The following is a 14,901-nucleotide window of genomic DNA, read 5'->3' as shown; positions in this document are numbered from 1 at the left end:
TAAAAAAAAATAAGTTGTAGGACTGGGCTTTGTCACACTGACTGAAAATGAGGTGACCAACCAGAAAACAGGAGAGGTAAACGAGATTCAAAAGCATATAATTGGCAAGGCTCAGATAGCCAGCTTAAGTGATGTCTCTTGACTGCTCATAACCCTATATGGAAAGGGATAATTTCATATTAGCAAGATACTTATTTTCCCTGGAATCAGTTAATTTAGTGTTAATAGAATCCAATTATTTCACACAAATTAGAGAGATTTTATTAAAGTGTTAAGATAACAAAGGAAAAGTTGTGTCCAAATTGTAACTTCGTGTCACCAAAGGTTCATGACTGAGGGAATGCCAATCTACAGATTCCCTAAAACTATCTTGGAAACTTGTAAGTTAAGTAAAATTTCTCCTGTAGCAGACTAGCTAGTGATCTGCGGGGCAAGTTTTGAACTTAACTTTTTTTTTCATTTATTACCCATCTATCCAGAGCTCATACACTTCTCATTGCTGGCCTATATGACTTCTCCATGTCTTATCTGTATCATGCTACTCTTTATTCACTTATTTCCTCATTCATTCAAGATTTGTGGTAAAGTTCTCCTTGTCTGAGCTGGCAGTCCATTTCTGCAGGGCAGTCTCAGCTCCAAGTCCATACCTGGAGCCCATACCTCCCCCACCTGGAGTACTATAGCTCTTCCATAGGTGAAACGCCAAGCTGGGGAGAAATGCTCCGGTTCTGTGCTGTGTGCCCATCCTCTGAGGCATAATCACAGGAGTAAGAAGCAAGCAGTCATTTCCACCAGTCATCCTTTCCACAAGCCCGTTCCTGCCAGCCTCCAGCTCACAGTCAGAAGAGGAGCAGCTGTTGAGACGTAACAAGTTATGCCAAAAGGTGCAGCATGTCCCAGCATTCAGCAAGTTTGGCACTGCTACAGCTTTTACAGCTCATGGCTTTGATAAGCCACACCAGAGGCACAGATCAGGATGATCAAAGCAACACATAACTTAATGAAGCATAATTTTTCTACCCTCTTTCTTCTATCAAGGAAAACCGAGGATATTTGAATTCGACATCCCAATAATACAGAAGAAGTCATTTCCCCTGCATGTTTACAAAACAAAATTGAACTTCCATTCATTTCTCCCTCTTTTCCTGTTTCTTTTAAACAGAAACAGATTAAAAAGATAAGTAATACACACAAGAACAGAAAACCAGATAAATGTAAAGATTCTCTTATTCTGATTTGAGTGAGCAGCAGCATTTGCGTTCATGAATCCAAATATTCATTAAAAGTCTTTTTTAACAAGCTTACTCATTACTTTTCCAAAGTACGTGACGTTACAGAATGTTCCATATGCTCAAGGCACAGCACCTGCTCAGTTGTAACTGCCCTTACAGCTGTACATCAGGAATTCTGAATATCAGATCCAGGGACATAAGCAGCAGAGGAAATACAACAGTGAAGTCTGGTGGAAGAAGCTTGTCCCGTAACACACATGGAAACAGTTCATTTAGACAGCACTTAACTACCTTAATTATGAACGAGAAAACTCCCTTCCTCCCACAGTTCTACTTTGCTGTCCAGTTTCTGCCAGAATTGGAGCGCAAGATCCAGGCTCTAATTTAGTCTTCAAAAAAGTTCAGTTCTGCATAGCAGAAGAAAACCTAGTCTTATGAGGAAGAACAGCATGCAATCATTTAAGTAAAAACAGTAATGGAAAACATTTATACAAAGAAAGCGAAGCAAGACTGCACAGCAACCCCTGTACTGGATATACCAAGTTCAGAGTTACTGTTTAAAGTAATGTCTTCTGTGTAATTCAAAGTGGGAAGGTGTCTGTAGGGAGGATGGAGAAAGATCCTTAAAAAAAACAAAAAAAAAGAAGGGAAAACCCACAAATTCCACTGTGCAGCATCATATTTATACCTCCAAGGCTACCAGCAGGGAGTGTTAGACCACAGGGATCCACTACAGAGACTTCTGAACTGCCTGAGCCACAATATTCATCACCTGCTCCACCGGCCACAGCTGAAGGAGACTAAATAGATGCTTTACCAGTGAATCTCTGCACTATTTGGCAGTCACACATGAGTCAACTTTCACTTGAGGAGCTTTGTCCATAGCTACCTTTAACACTGCTCCTCTGTGCAAATCATGAGTACAAAACAACATGACACATGACAGTGGTTGCAAAGGTCTAGGTATTGGAAACTGGCTACATGCCATCAGGGAACTTCAGCTTTTCCATTTTATACGAAGTCAAATGCAAATCAGTCTTGTCTAATACACTGTTACTGCTTCCAGATACGTAACTACTGAAAAAAAAAAAAAAAACAAAAACAAAAAGCACTGTGTTTTGCTTCGACTTCTCAGAACCACCAGACATGAAATACATAATTTTACAACATGAAGAGTACTGACAACCTTCTCAAAGTTCTCAGGAAAATAGCTTCGCCCTATCCAACCTGTGAGAGCAGAACTACCAAGCTTGTAAGATTCACAAGAATTAATCAAGAGAAGAGGTAGGTATTTTAAGTAAATACCTTGAAAATTTATTTCCTGAAGCAGGCATCAGATCACATGAGGTAAACCTGTGAGACAACTGCCAAAAAAACATACTCAGCCTTTCAGGCAGCACCTTAGTAGCAAACAGCTTGGGGACTACCTGCCTTTTCTCCTGAGTTCTTCCCTTTGCACTGCTGGCACAGAACAGCATGTCTTCCAGGGCTTCCTTCTTTAGTGTGAAGAACAGAGGTAATAAAATAAGTCCTGGGCTTAAAAATATTTACATTACTTGAGACCAGTACAGTCCAATGACCTTCAGAGAGAATTGCTCTGGTAGGAACATGTCCTTTGGTAAATCATTCCAACACTTATTCAATTTTACAAGTTTATGCGCAGCTTACTCCTGGATTTTTCTGCCCATGAACCCAGGAGTCTTACAGCCAAATCTGTTCCCTTTCTTGATAACGAAGCAATACTTGAGAAAAAAAAAAATCCTACTTTCATGACTATAAATTAACAGCTACATTGAAAACATTAAAGGTCCAGCTACCCCGGGTCCTGAGGTGAGCAGCAAGTGTTCATAAAATAAGAACAGCTTAAACAGAGACGATCCTTCAGCGGCGTTAACCTCCTGCTTTACAACAACCAACAGCTCCAGGCCATCTGAAGTGGAAACTACACCCAGAGCCCTGTGCTTAGAAGCCGTTATTCCTCTCAGCGCTTTGTCAAAACTCCTCTGAGACAATTTACAGTCTCAGCCTCCACACCACCGACACTAATGATTTTCACAACTTAAGGCGTGCGATGCGAGAAGTATGTCCTCCTTCCCCACCCTGTGTGTTACATTGTAACTCCTTGTAACTCCATTCAGTCGCTGCTTCCCACAACCGCGGCTCAGCCCGCCGGCCCCGCCAGCCCCCCCATGGGGGCGGCAGCTCCCGCCCCCGGCCCCGCAGACCGACCCGCCGGGCCCGCCCGGCCCCTCTCAGCGCCGGCACCGCCGCTCCGGGACGGGTCAGCACCCACAGAAAACACGCCGGCACCCCCAGCCCGGGGCCCGCCCGGCACCTGCCCCCGCCGCCGAGCCCTGAGGGGACAAACCGGGGAGAGCCTGGCGGCCGCTCAGTCCCGACCCCTCCGCCCACTTCCAAGCGGCCCCACGCCAGGCCTCCCCTCACGGCGCGGCGCCCCGCCGCACCGCACCGCACCGCACCTACCCGCCGGGGCAGCGCCCCGTCCCATGCCGGCACCGCCGCTCCCACCGCCGGGCGAGCTCTGCCGCCCTCCCCGGCCGCCCCCTTCCGCGCGGCGGGGGGCCCCGCCCCGGAGGCGCGGCACGGCGGGCGGGCGGCCCCGGGCGCGCAGGTCGAGGCTGTGAGGGAGGGAAGGGGCGGCGAAATGGCGCTGCCCGCGCTGAGAGGAGGAGAGCGGGCTGTCCCGCCCCGCCCTCTCCTCACGGCGAGGAGGCGGCGGCTCCGGGTCCCAGCGCCGGGTGCCTCGCGTCCCTCCCCGCCCGCCGGCCCGGGCCTGCGGTTCACCGGGACGCAGCGTCCCCGGGCGGTGGTGTTTTCCCTCAGCCACTCGAGCAACCCAGCGATGCGGTTGCTTCATCGCTTGGCTTCGGAGGATTTTCAGCCCTACAGCCTGACGGGTGCCCCTGGGAAAAGGTATAAATTAAGAGGGAAAAGAGCCAAAGTGTCACTGGCAGGGGAAGCCAGCTGCCACACCTCAGCAGGCCTTGCCTTGGCAGAGTGTTTTTCAGACACAATTGTGAGGGAGGAGGTGACCAAAGACTCCAGGACGTTGTTGCAGGTTAGTCTTGTGATTTTTAGGCCAGCCTCACGGAGTCTTTTTCTCAGGTGACTGCAGTGCTGTCTTGCTTCTGTCATACCCACGCACACCAGCCCGCACCCCATGCTCTCTCGTGCCCTACAGGGACAGCTCAAAATCTCCCATTTGTCTCTCACACCTCGGGTTTATCTCCATCTCCTTCACACACACAGTCTCCCACCACTTCTGCCTTATACCTCCCTTCTCAGCCACGCTATCCCGCCCCAGAAATCAGCTACAGATGCCTCCCTTTTGCGGTTCCTCTGCATTTTAGTATTTTCTAGATGTGCTACAAATCCTTTAGTTCTAAAAGTGCTGGAAAGCACTTGACAGGAAAATCTCCCTCTCATTCTGTTCTCATCTGCAGCCCCTTAGGATGCCTTTCATCCTTCCTCATTTCTCCAGAGAGGAAAACTGAACAATTTCCATGGCTCTAAATTACCATAGGTAGCTCAGGAAACAAACAAACAAACACCCAAAACATTACTGGTCATTGCAGGCAGGCAACAGCCAAAAGGGCAAATACCTCCCACTCAAACAATCCACTGATCTGAGCGTGTTTTTCAGGACTCCCCCTTCTTGGGCTCACGGTTCCTTTGCCTGTTGCAGGGGATGGGTGCAAGTTTTCTCTTGTAGGACTGGACATCTGGGCACAAGCACATCAGGGCAAGGGACTGTGACTGAAAGCCCAATCCATAGCCAAACACGCATTAGTCATGTGGTAGAAAAGAGCTGTGCTTTAGTCACATGTTTTTTTAAACAGTCTTGAAGGACTGAACAAAACTACAATAACAGAGTTAAACGTTAACTTGCTGCTACTTACCCTGTAAACAGTCGCATGGCTGCTTCCCTTTGTGGTCTGACTGCTGTGGAAAGTTCAGAGCAGTTTTGCTCAGTGAACACCCAGAGTTAAATTAGGGATGTTGAGATGCATCATGAAGAGTGTACAAATACTAAAATGCTACAACATTACAAAAAACCCAAACACAACAACCTTATAGACTTTACTGTGCACCAGTTCCCTTGGGATAAGTGGCACATGAAGTATAAAAAAATGAGCCTGAGCTAACAAACCCAGGAATTACAATTACAATTATAGTGTCAACTTACCTTGACTGGGGATGAATTTGGGTAGGCAGAAGTACCAGCTGGCAGGCTGAGGGTGCTCAGGAAGCCCCCCAGGATGGTGTGTCTTGGGTAAGGTGGTACTTTCCAGGGACTCAGGGACCTTCTCTGCCTTTTACCTGCTTCCTTTCAGGAAGTTTGAGACATGGCAAATGCAAGAGGCTGCTGTTGTTCCCCAGAGAAGCTGGAAAGCCGTCCCAGGAGATGTGTGGGACTGACTGAGCTCTCACACTACGCTCCAGTAAGTCTTAGTAAAGTTAATGAAAGAGGCAAGCGCACCTAGGAACATGTCTGTGTGCGCTGTTACCCGGAAGATTTGTGGGGTTTGAAAGCCAGAGGAACTTTCCCCTTCACTTCAGCCAGCCTTGGATGGGAGCCCCAAAGAACAGACAAGTAACCCAGCATTGTGAAATTATGAAATGTATTAGAGAACACTCATATTTTCTTAGTATCAAAAGAGAGACCATTAGGTAATAGTTGCAACCGTAGGCGAACAGGAATGTCTGCTTGGTCCCATGATTACAGGGTAAGTGGTATCAAGTTAATGCTTAACTGTGTTATTGTAATTTTGTTCAATCCCTCAAGACCGTTAAAAAAACTCCTCCCAACAGTGGAAAAAGTCTGGAGTGGTTTTATTACGTGACACACAAATACCACCCTGTGATCCAATTCACTGCCCTTCAAAATAAGGACATGGGGTGCTCTCCAAAAGGAACCCGGCAGTCTGTAAGTGAAGGGAGAGCTGCCCGATTTCTCACCCTGCCACGTGTGCCATTGCCCTGGAAAAGTCACGGACCTCTACTGTCAGGAACCTATAAGAAGCCAGTCCTTGCCTCTGCTAAAAAAAGTAAATAATTTTTTAAAAAGCCTGATGCTGGTCCGGACGGATAAACACACAGCAGGGATCGCGTGACCTTTGCCAACCCACAGCTGGACACCCATTGGCACAAAACTCAGGCAAAACCGTGCGCAGCTACTGCTCTGCTGCCACTGTGCTGGTGGCCTTTGTGCTGCGAGAAGCAAGTGACAATTCTGCTGCTTCCCCAGCAGAAGACACGGGGAGCGCAGCAGCACCCCCAGCCCGCTCCAACAGCAGCTGATGGTGCGGCGGCCTCATCCGGCCCAGGCACGCGTGGCCGTGGCCGTGGCCGTGGCCGCGCCGGTACATGAAGCGCTCCGGAGCGCTCCCCGCTCCCCACCGGGCCGCAGCCGCGCTCCGCCAGCGCGCAGGCGCTGCTGGAAGGGGGGGCGGGGGCGGTGACGCGTAAGGCGCGCGCGGCGCCTGCGCGGTGGCGGAGCGGCGGCGATGAAGGTGGCGGTGGCCGGGTGCTGCCATGGCGCCCTGGACAAGATGTACGAGACGCTGGAGCTGCTGCAGCGGCGGCACAACGTGCGGCCCGACCTGCTGCTCTGCTGCGGCGACTTCCAGGCCGTGCGCAATGAGGCGGACCTGCGCTGCATGGCCGTGCCCGCCAAGTACCGCCACATGCAGACGTTCTACCGGTGAGCGCCGCCCGGCCCGGCCTTGTCCCGCCCGGTCCCGGCCCGCTGCAGCGGCTGTCGTGTCCCCGCAGGTACTACTCCGGCGAGAAGAAGGCTCCGGTGCTCACGGTGTTCATCGGCGGGAACCACGAGGCGTCCAACCACCTGCAGGAGCTGCCGTACGGCGGCTGGGTGGCACCCAACATCTACTATCTCGGTAGGGTCCCCCGCCGGCGTTTTCCCCTCCAGCCCCTCGCCCTACCCGGCCCCACCGTGACCGGCTGCGCTCCCATCTCCCCAGGTTATGCGGGCGTGGTGCGGTTCCGCGGCGTGAGGATCGGCGGCATCTCGGGCATCTTCAAGTCTCACGACTACCGGAAAGGTACGGGGGCCAGGGCGGGCCCGGCTGGGTGGGCAGCAGGGAAGGGAGCGCTGGGCCCGAGCCTCGGCGGGAGGGCCTGGCCGTTCCTCGTCTTCTCTAACCGACTCTTGTGCTGGAAACGTCCCTTGGCTCAACAGACGGGTTTTTTCTGGAGGTGGCAGATGAGTCAGTATGTCTGGCGTCCACAGCAGGAAGCAATATGCCTTCCGAATGTTGTTATTGGAACAGTCTTGATTTTTCCATGGCAGTGCCCTTTGAGCATGCAATGCAAGGCTGTTTAGTTTTCCTTGTGTGCAACAGTCAAGTTATAAGTGTGATATTGTACAAATGTACTGTCCTGAGCTGGGGCTTAGTGTCAGTACTTCTCTAGATTGTTTCCTCTTGATTATGTGTATTCAAGGGTTCATCCTTGGAAAGGCCTCCATCAGTGGACAGAAATCGTGTCACAGATGATTCCTGGTGTCAGCAAACAGGAGATAGTTTAGTCTTTCTGACCTTCTCAACACACAAAATGGTGGTCTCTTACTTGTGATTACTGTATAGTAATATTATCCTTAGTAACATACTGCTTTAGAGAAACCTTGCAGATGGTTTTCAAGCCGCAAAGTACTGAACTAGTTTTCTAGAGCACTTGATTCTGTCTAATACCTATCAATGCTACTTAAATTTGTTGCAGTTTGTATGCCTGAATATTGCATGTGAAGATTAGACTTTTTTGACAGTAATGCTAACTATTAAAGTGTTTTTTCTGTTTATCATTAAGAGTATGTAGGAGCTCTGCTAGGTTTTTTTGTCCCAAGGCAAAGTTGGAGACTGTGGCCCTCTAGACAGAGTACGTGTTTGCACTTGCAGAGTCTGTGGCGCCTCTGGGCGGTTACAGATGTGTTTAAGCTGTTGCTGAATCTGTTAAGCTGTAGTTTGATGGTTAGTGGCAGCACTCTTGAGGAAACACAAAAAATCACAGCCTTAGTGGCTGGAGGCAGGAGTCAGATCTCATGCCATGCTCTTTTCCAATGTTTCAGGCCACTTTGAGTGTCCACCATACAACCAGCAAACCATCAGAAGCGCTTACCATGTGAGGAATATCGAAGTCTTCAAACTCAAGCAGGTTAGTGAAAACTGGCTTGTTTGGTTTTTTTTAACAGTAGTAAATAGTTTTCATTAAGTTAGAAATAAAATTTAAAGCTACTGTGAACATGTACTCTGTTGGATAGCAAACCTTAGTAACAACACCTAGCTAATCTGGACAGGCCGTATTATCCTGGGTATTATCCCACTGCTATTCCTGCTGAATGTCTCCTCCAATGCTTTGTGTAGCCATGCAAATTTGATGTGGTTGAGGTATTTTTGATCAAAGGACAGAGTAGCTTTGTTGTTGAGCTATTGCTGACTTGCTGCTTTGTCACATGCACTACTCTATTTAAGTTTGTGAATACATGTATTTATAAACTTCTTGTGAATATTTATCCAGGTTGCTACAGCACACTTAAGTGTTCATTAGATATAGGGATGCTGTAATTTTAAAGAGTTTGATGCATTTCATTGTAAATTTCTTATCAGTTGGGCTTAGGTTTCATCTAGAAGCGTGTTCTGATAGAGCTGATGAAAATATGCTGAATATCGAATGAAGACGTGCTAAAGACATTGATTAGGCTTGTAAGGGGTGCTTGCTTTGAGGAGGAATATTGTGCTTAGCCATTATCCCTTTCAAACAAAGCTTTTAAAATTTCATGAGGAAGAAGATGCCTTTCATTTTGAGTGGAGAACTTGCTCTATAGCTGTAATCTTAAGGCTTCTTTTGAGTGTCTGACACTGTGATGCCGTGATCTTTTTTTACAAAGCAGTATATATAAAACACGGCTGATTGTCCCAAGAAAGTGTAGTGCAAACCATGGAGACCAGGGTCCCGTGACACATTCAAAGGCCACCTGAAAGATGAGGCTCACTCATATACTCCTTAAAGCAAGTGAGCCTGTTGGTCGCATCTAGCTCTGATCCAGGATAGAACACGTGCTGATATACATGTACCATCTTGTGCTGTGCGATTTCAAAACTTCTTTATCGGCTGTGATTTATTTATATCATGTGCATTTTGGCTTTACAGTTGAAGCGTCCAATTGATATATTTATGTCACATGACTGGCCCAGGAGCATATATCACTATGGAAACAAGAAACAGCTTCTTAAAATGAAATCCTTCTTCCGCCAAGAAGTGGAGAGCAACACCTTGGGAAGCCCTGCTGCTTCTGAGCTTCTGCAGCATCTGAAACCCACGTACTGGTTCTCAGCACATCTTCATGTTAAATTTGCAGCTTTCATGCAACACGAGGTAAAGGGGGGAAAAATGTCAAGACTGTATGTGTTCCAAGCACATTTTAGAATTCCAGTGCAGGTAATCATGTCCAGAAAAGCAATTTCTTATTGTTTTTGCTCCGTTATTTAAACTCATCCTAAGCTGCAAAACATGAAGTGGTATTAAGATTACTAGCTTATGTAAATTAGAGAGATGTTCTAAATCAGTGATGGAACTACCTAGTCTTCAGGGACAGTGTGACATAGCTAACATTACTGCACTTGAAACTTGTTAACTAAAGTTTATAGCACTCTCTTTCCCACTTTATTGGGGAAGGAGACAACTTCAAAACAAGGTGACAGAAGTGGCTGAAAATAAGATAGTGGTTAATTTGGGATGGGAGGATGCATGTGGTAAAGCTTGGCAGATGAAGTTGTCAGGCAGCCTGGGTAAAGCAGAAAACCAGCCCCTCTAGGTTGAAGCTTCTCTTGGTTTGAGTTATTCCTGAAAGTGGTGTGACCTGCTATTCCTATTTGCAAGTTATTTAGCTGTAAAAGTGTAATTCTAGACCTTCGAGACTCAACAAGTCTGTTTCTAACAATGTCAAAGATTTTCTCTTTGCTTCAAGGCTCGGTGTGCTCAGCTGCCTTGGTTAAGGAAGAAGTGTGGCTCTCGCTTTATCTTTATCCAGCTTCCTGTTAGACTTCAGTGAAGTTTGTCTTTTTGTCCCTCTATGTCTTTCTTACAATCCAGTGTTGATTTTTTTTTTTTAATTTCAGAACGTCATTTTCTGTATAAATTATGCTTTTAAATCTCTGTAACTTGTTTGGAATGGTTAGATTTCATAGAAGTGCTCATGACTGTGTTAACACCATTTGTTTCCTAGACAAACTCCAAAGAAGAGCTACCAAAAGCAACCAAGTTTTTGGCTCTGGATAAATGCCTGCCACACAGAGACTTTCTGCAGGTGATGACCATGTGCAGTGGGTTTTTACTTTTGAAGTAACTTCACGTGGCTGGACTGCTAAGTGCTGTGCTTAGATACAGGCTGTAGAACAGTTCTGATAGATGGAGGAATGTGTGCATGTGTGCAATGGTCTTTGTATAATATTGTCTTGAACTAAGCAGACCATGTGTCCTGTCATGCAGGTGTAGTGTTTACTTATCCCTACCATTTCCTTCAACCTTAGAACAAGTACTTAATTGGAGAAGTAGCTCTATTTTAATCTGAATTGGATCTCCTCTTGTGTTTTTTTGACAAACGCCAGACCTAAGAAGAAAGCACATCTTGAGGCTCTTATTTTTTTCCTGGACAGTTTGAGTCAGAGCCTCTTTCTTCAGATCTGGATACATTAATTCAGATAGTGTTTTAGTAGTCTTACTTTGAAGCAGCTTTTATTTGTCAGCTTAAAGGGAAGATGGTCCATTATCTGTCCCTTGGATGTGTGGTGGGATCACTTGCCTTAGGAGAGAGTGTGAGGATGGGCCTTTGCCACGCAAAGGTAACCTGAGGTGCTAGTCCGCACTTAGAATTCTGTAGCAGAACTGGTCTGGAGTAGTACTGCCTCCTGCTGTGTGGTGATCAACCTGTGTGGAGCTCTTTTTTAAAGTATATCCTTTTTCTTCTTTTCTCTAAAACTATCTTACAAGGCTGAATTACTGTATGGATTCTTTAAAATCAGAGCCCAGCTAATGCAATCTGGCATGGTTGGATTTGGGTTAATGTCACTGAAGACAGCAGAATAACTGTTGCTACCAATTTTTGATGTATATTTGCTTAGAAGGCGGCATGAGGAGTAGGCAAATTCTGTTTTCTGAGTTGTGCAACTGTCCAGTAGCTGGCAGCAGGGCGGAGAGTGTTCTGCTTTTTGATTGCTGCTGAAAGCTAAAATCCAGAAATGCCTTTTGTTACTATTTCACTATTATCGTCCTTTCTTAGCCCTTTATTGCTATAAGCTTCCGTGTAGGGCTACCTTGAGAGGACTTGTTTGATTGAAACCACTAGCTCAGTGTACTTGAAACTTTGAAAACTCTGTACCATGAAAGTAACACTTGAAACTTCAATCAGTTTCTGGTGTCAAGAGGAATAACTCACCTTGTCTGTTTTCCCTGTTTTTGTAAACAGATAGTAGACATAGAACATGATCCCAATGCAGGCGACTCACTGGAGTATGATGCTGAGTGGATTGCAGTCCTCAAGGCCACCAACAGCCTTGTTAATGTGACTCAGAGCTCATGGAATATGCCTGAAAATAATGGCCTCCATGCAAAGTAAGTTGCATGTGAAGTAAAGAGGAAAGTGTGCTTTTTTTTCTGGACTGTAAGGGTTATGATTCTCGGTTCTGCAGCCTGTAATGCCTGTAGGACTTGCTAAATGCCTTGGAAAACAAGGGGGCTGCTGACAAGACCTGTATTCTAGAGCTTACAACTTCTTTACTACTCTGCATCAGTGGTTAGTTTTGTTTTGCAAACTTAGATACCACCATTTGAGGGGCAAAAAATACTTGGTGGCCAATCATCTTGTCAGTGACACTGAGACTGAAAATCAGGCTGGATTATGGGGGTGGGTGGGATGACATAATAAACAAATCCTTGTTGCAGAGAGGGGAATCTCAGTATAGGTAGTATATATTCCTAAAAAGTCAGAGAAATTTAGGTGTTGTAAGATGATCTTATTATCCATTTTTAAAAGTTTCTCTTTGCAGTGGGAACAGGAAATACCTTTAGATGAGCTGCACTTGTTTAAACTTTATACACTTATTTAGGTGGGATTACAGCGCAACAGAAGAAGCCATCAAAGAGGTTTTAGAAGAGCTGAATCATGACCTCAAAATTCCTTGTAACTTCACATTGACAGCTGCTTGTTATGATCCCAGCAAGCCCCAAAAAAACATGGAACCAGTTCATATCATCAATCCACAGACCACTGAGTTTTGTGCCCAGTTCGGCCTCACTGACATCAATGACAGGATTCATCAAGCTAAAGAAGAGGGCTCAGTACGAGGTGAAAATGAAGAGGAGGAGGAGGAAGAGGAGATGGACAGTACTGGCTCAGCAGAGGAACCCAGTGAATATAATACAGATAATTCTGGACTTTCATCCATTAATCCAGACGAAATAATGCTGGATGACGAGGGTGGTGATGAAGACTTGAGTACATGTTCTGTAGATCCTTCCCCTGATCATCCTCCTGACTTCTCTGCAAGTTTTTCTGACATCCGGATCATGCCAGACTCCATGGCAGTATCATCTGATGATGCTATGGACTCCACTAACGAGGAACTGGAGAAATCTGGTGTGACTAAGCAGGTGGAAGAGAAGAGCTTAACCGAGAGACCATTAAAGCGCATTGGTGGTAATGAAAATGGGGACAGTGGCATTAAAAAAATTAAGAGAAGGAATCAAGCTATCTATGCTGCAGAGGATGAGGATAAAACAGAATAATACTTCACATGATATACAACTAAGTTCTCTGCCCACCTTTTATGGGAAGGTGGTGAGAACTGTGGTGGACTGTTCGTGCTTTTAATGTTACTTGATCTTATTCATGTTATGTTCTTAAGCTGAAGAGGCTGTTTGTAGCTCTTGCAGGGAAGATTTATCTGCATTAAACATCTAAGTCAGAAGCAGACTTTTCCAACAAAGTGCTTTGTCAAAGGATTTAAAGCTCATGTGTAATCAGTTCATTTCGCTTCAGTTCTTGGTTATTAGTGTATACTATGTGTATATTAGTGTATACTATGTATCTTCAGCTGTACAAGAACTCTTAAACTGTAACTCAAGTCAAAGTGAGAGGATGTCTGACTTGCAAGACTGAATGATTTTATTGCTTTTTTTTCTTGTTTTTATACTGAACTTTTAATACAAACTAGCACATGCAATAACTTGGTGAATTAAATTTCAAAATAGAATTCCCATGATAACAAAACGGCAATAGAAGAGTGAAAGTTTTTTTGTTTCTGGTGATATTCCCACCACAGAAAAACTTCATGGTTGTAAACAAAACGATGTGTATCATCAAGTATTGGCTTTTAATGACAGATTTGAAAGGGAACGAGGTGTCTTAATTAGAAGCGTGACAGTTTTATGGGGAACATGGGAGAGTTCAAACTCACCTGTGTGCTTTTTCTTAAAACTTGAGAACCATGTCTTAAAATGAAAATGCAAGCAGTTAGGATGAACAGTTTCCTAAATGCAGACATCATAGTCTTAGTTCTTACTAATGAAGGCTATGTTGTATTTCATATAAGGTGGTTGATGTTTATAAGTTGCTTGAGACAGTAATGCCTACCATTAGCATTACTCTAAGTTTTCACATTCCACTTTTTTCAGTAGTGTGTAACTTGCTGAATTCTTACAACAGGATTTGGAATCTTCCAAAGTACCTTTGTAACCTTCAGCTGAGGGAGAACAGGAGCTGCCAGAATAGAGACCTTATTGGAAATTGCAAGTTTTTTCTGTTCTTGTTTGCTATGAATTACTAGCAAACATACTTTGGCCTAAAAGGCTGTGAGGGTAGCAAAACTTTCATGAAAATTAGGGTGTTTTCATGTCATTAGTCTTCCTGTCAAATTCTGCTGGTGTTCTGTGCTGAGCTTTTGGAGCCCAGATGGAGCAGGACTTCTTCATGACTGTGCTGCGTGTGCAAGCAGAAGTACCTCCTGTGTGCTTTTGCTCCGTGGAGACGAGAGCAGAGAGTGAGAAGAACCGGTGAGTGTGAGTTATGTAGCAGGGAATCACTTCAATGTCAAGACTTCTGTCTTTAAAATCACTGCCACCTTCTGGGGTTCATCTTGGTTCCTCTCGTGTCAGCAGTTCACTTTGTAAACTAAATGTGTATAAGTATTCAAGGGCTAGAAAATGGCAAAATTAATGCTCTTCACAGTTCTGGTTAACAGCTTTATACTGTGGGGCCTTGTTAATGCCCCTCCTGTATCTCCCTGTGCTTATCTGTCAGAACCCCCACTTACCCTTGTGGTAAGATGTGATGAGAAACTGGACTCAGTTACTCTGTTTGGTGTAACCCTCGGGTTATTTAAAGTAGCTGTGAGCTACCAGCTAGATCACTGAAGATAGCTGAGTATTGATAAGGGTCCTGGGTCTGCAATGCTAAAATCTTAAGCATGTGTCATGATCTGAGGACTGTTGGAAATAAAATAGACTACAATGGAAATAAAATCTTTTAAGTGTAAATTGTGTGATGAACTTGAAAAGTCTCCCAAGAAATCCAAGCATTCAGCTGTCAGGTTGTCTGTGAACTGGAGTGGAAGACGTAGGTTACATATAATAG

The 14,901-nt window shown here is 45.4% G+C and overlaps 2 protein-coding genes across 6 annotated transcripts in view; one reads left to right on the top strand and one right to left on the bottom strand.

Annotated features, from left to right (window-relative positions):
- The window catches only part of PPP2R3A (protein phosphatase 2 regulatory subunit B''alpha), a 55,554-nt gene extending 49,781 nt beyond the window's left edge, over positions 1-5,773 (bottom strand). For 4 of the 5 annotated variants that reach the window (XR_010474487.1, XM_065073083.1, XM_065073082.1 and 1 more), the window contains exon 1: positions 3,717-3,894. The gene's annotated coding sequence lies outside the window, so the exon portion shown is untranslated. Of the gene's footprint in view, positions 1-3,716; positions 3,895-5,439 lie in introns of those variants that run through there. The other variant, XM_021286459.2, reaches the window with a different exon arrangement.
- Positions 5,774-6,719: 946 nt separating this feature from the next.
- DBR1 (debranching RNA lariats 1) lies at positions 6,720-14,804 on the top strand. Its single transcript, XM_065073112.1, has 8 exons — positions 6,720-6,957; positions 7,029-7,153; positions 7,238-7,318; positions 8,341-8,426; positions 9,423-9,647; positions 10,498-10,578; positions 11,737-11,882; positions 12,377-14,804. Exons 1-8 carry the CDS (start codon positions 6,761-6,763, stop codon positions 13,053-13,055), a joined length of 1,620 nt encoding a protein of 539 aa, XP_064929184.1. The 5' UTR covers positions 6,720-6,760; the 3' UTR covers positions 13,056-14,804.
- The last annotated feature ends 97 nt before the right edge of the window (positions 14,805-14,901 follow it).

This window comes from Columba livia, chromosome 9 (assembly GCF_036013475.1).
Source record: "Columba livia isolate bColLiv1 breed racing homer chromosome 9, bColLiv1.pat.W.v2, whole genome shotgun sequence".
Classification (NCBI taxonomy): Eukaryota; Metazoa; Chordata; class Aves; order Columbiformes; family Columbidae; genus Columba; species Columba livia.
The sequence above is the reverse complement of the archived record's forward strand: the minus strand, read 5'-3'. Positions and strand labels throughout refer to the sequence as shown.

What these genes read in the sequence shown, in the direction of transcription:
- DBR1 (XM_065073112.1), top strand. Translation starts at nt 6,761, where the DNA reads ATGAAGGTGGCGGTGGCCGGGTGCTGCCATGGCGCCCTGGACAAGATG. An exon ending in GTCTCACGACTACCGGAAAG is followed by an intron (nt 7,319 to 8,340) that starts GTACGGGGGCCA and finishes CCAATGTTTCAG; the next exon opens with GCCACTTTGAGTGTCCACCA. An exon ending in CACACAGAGACTTTCTGCAG is followed by an intron (nt 10,579 to 11,736) that starts GTGATGACCATG and finishes TTTTGTAAACAG; the next exon opens with ATAGTAGACATAGAACATGA.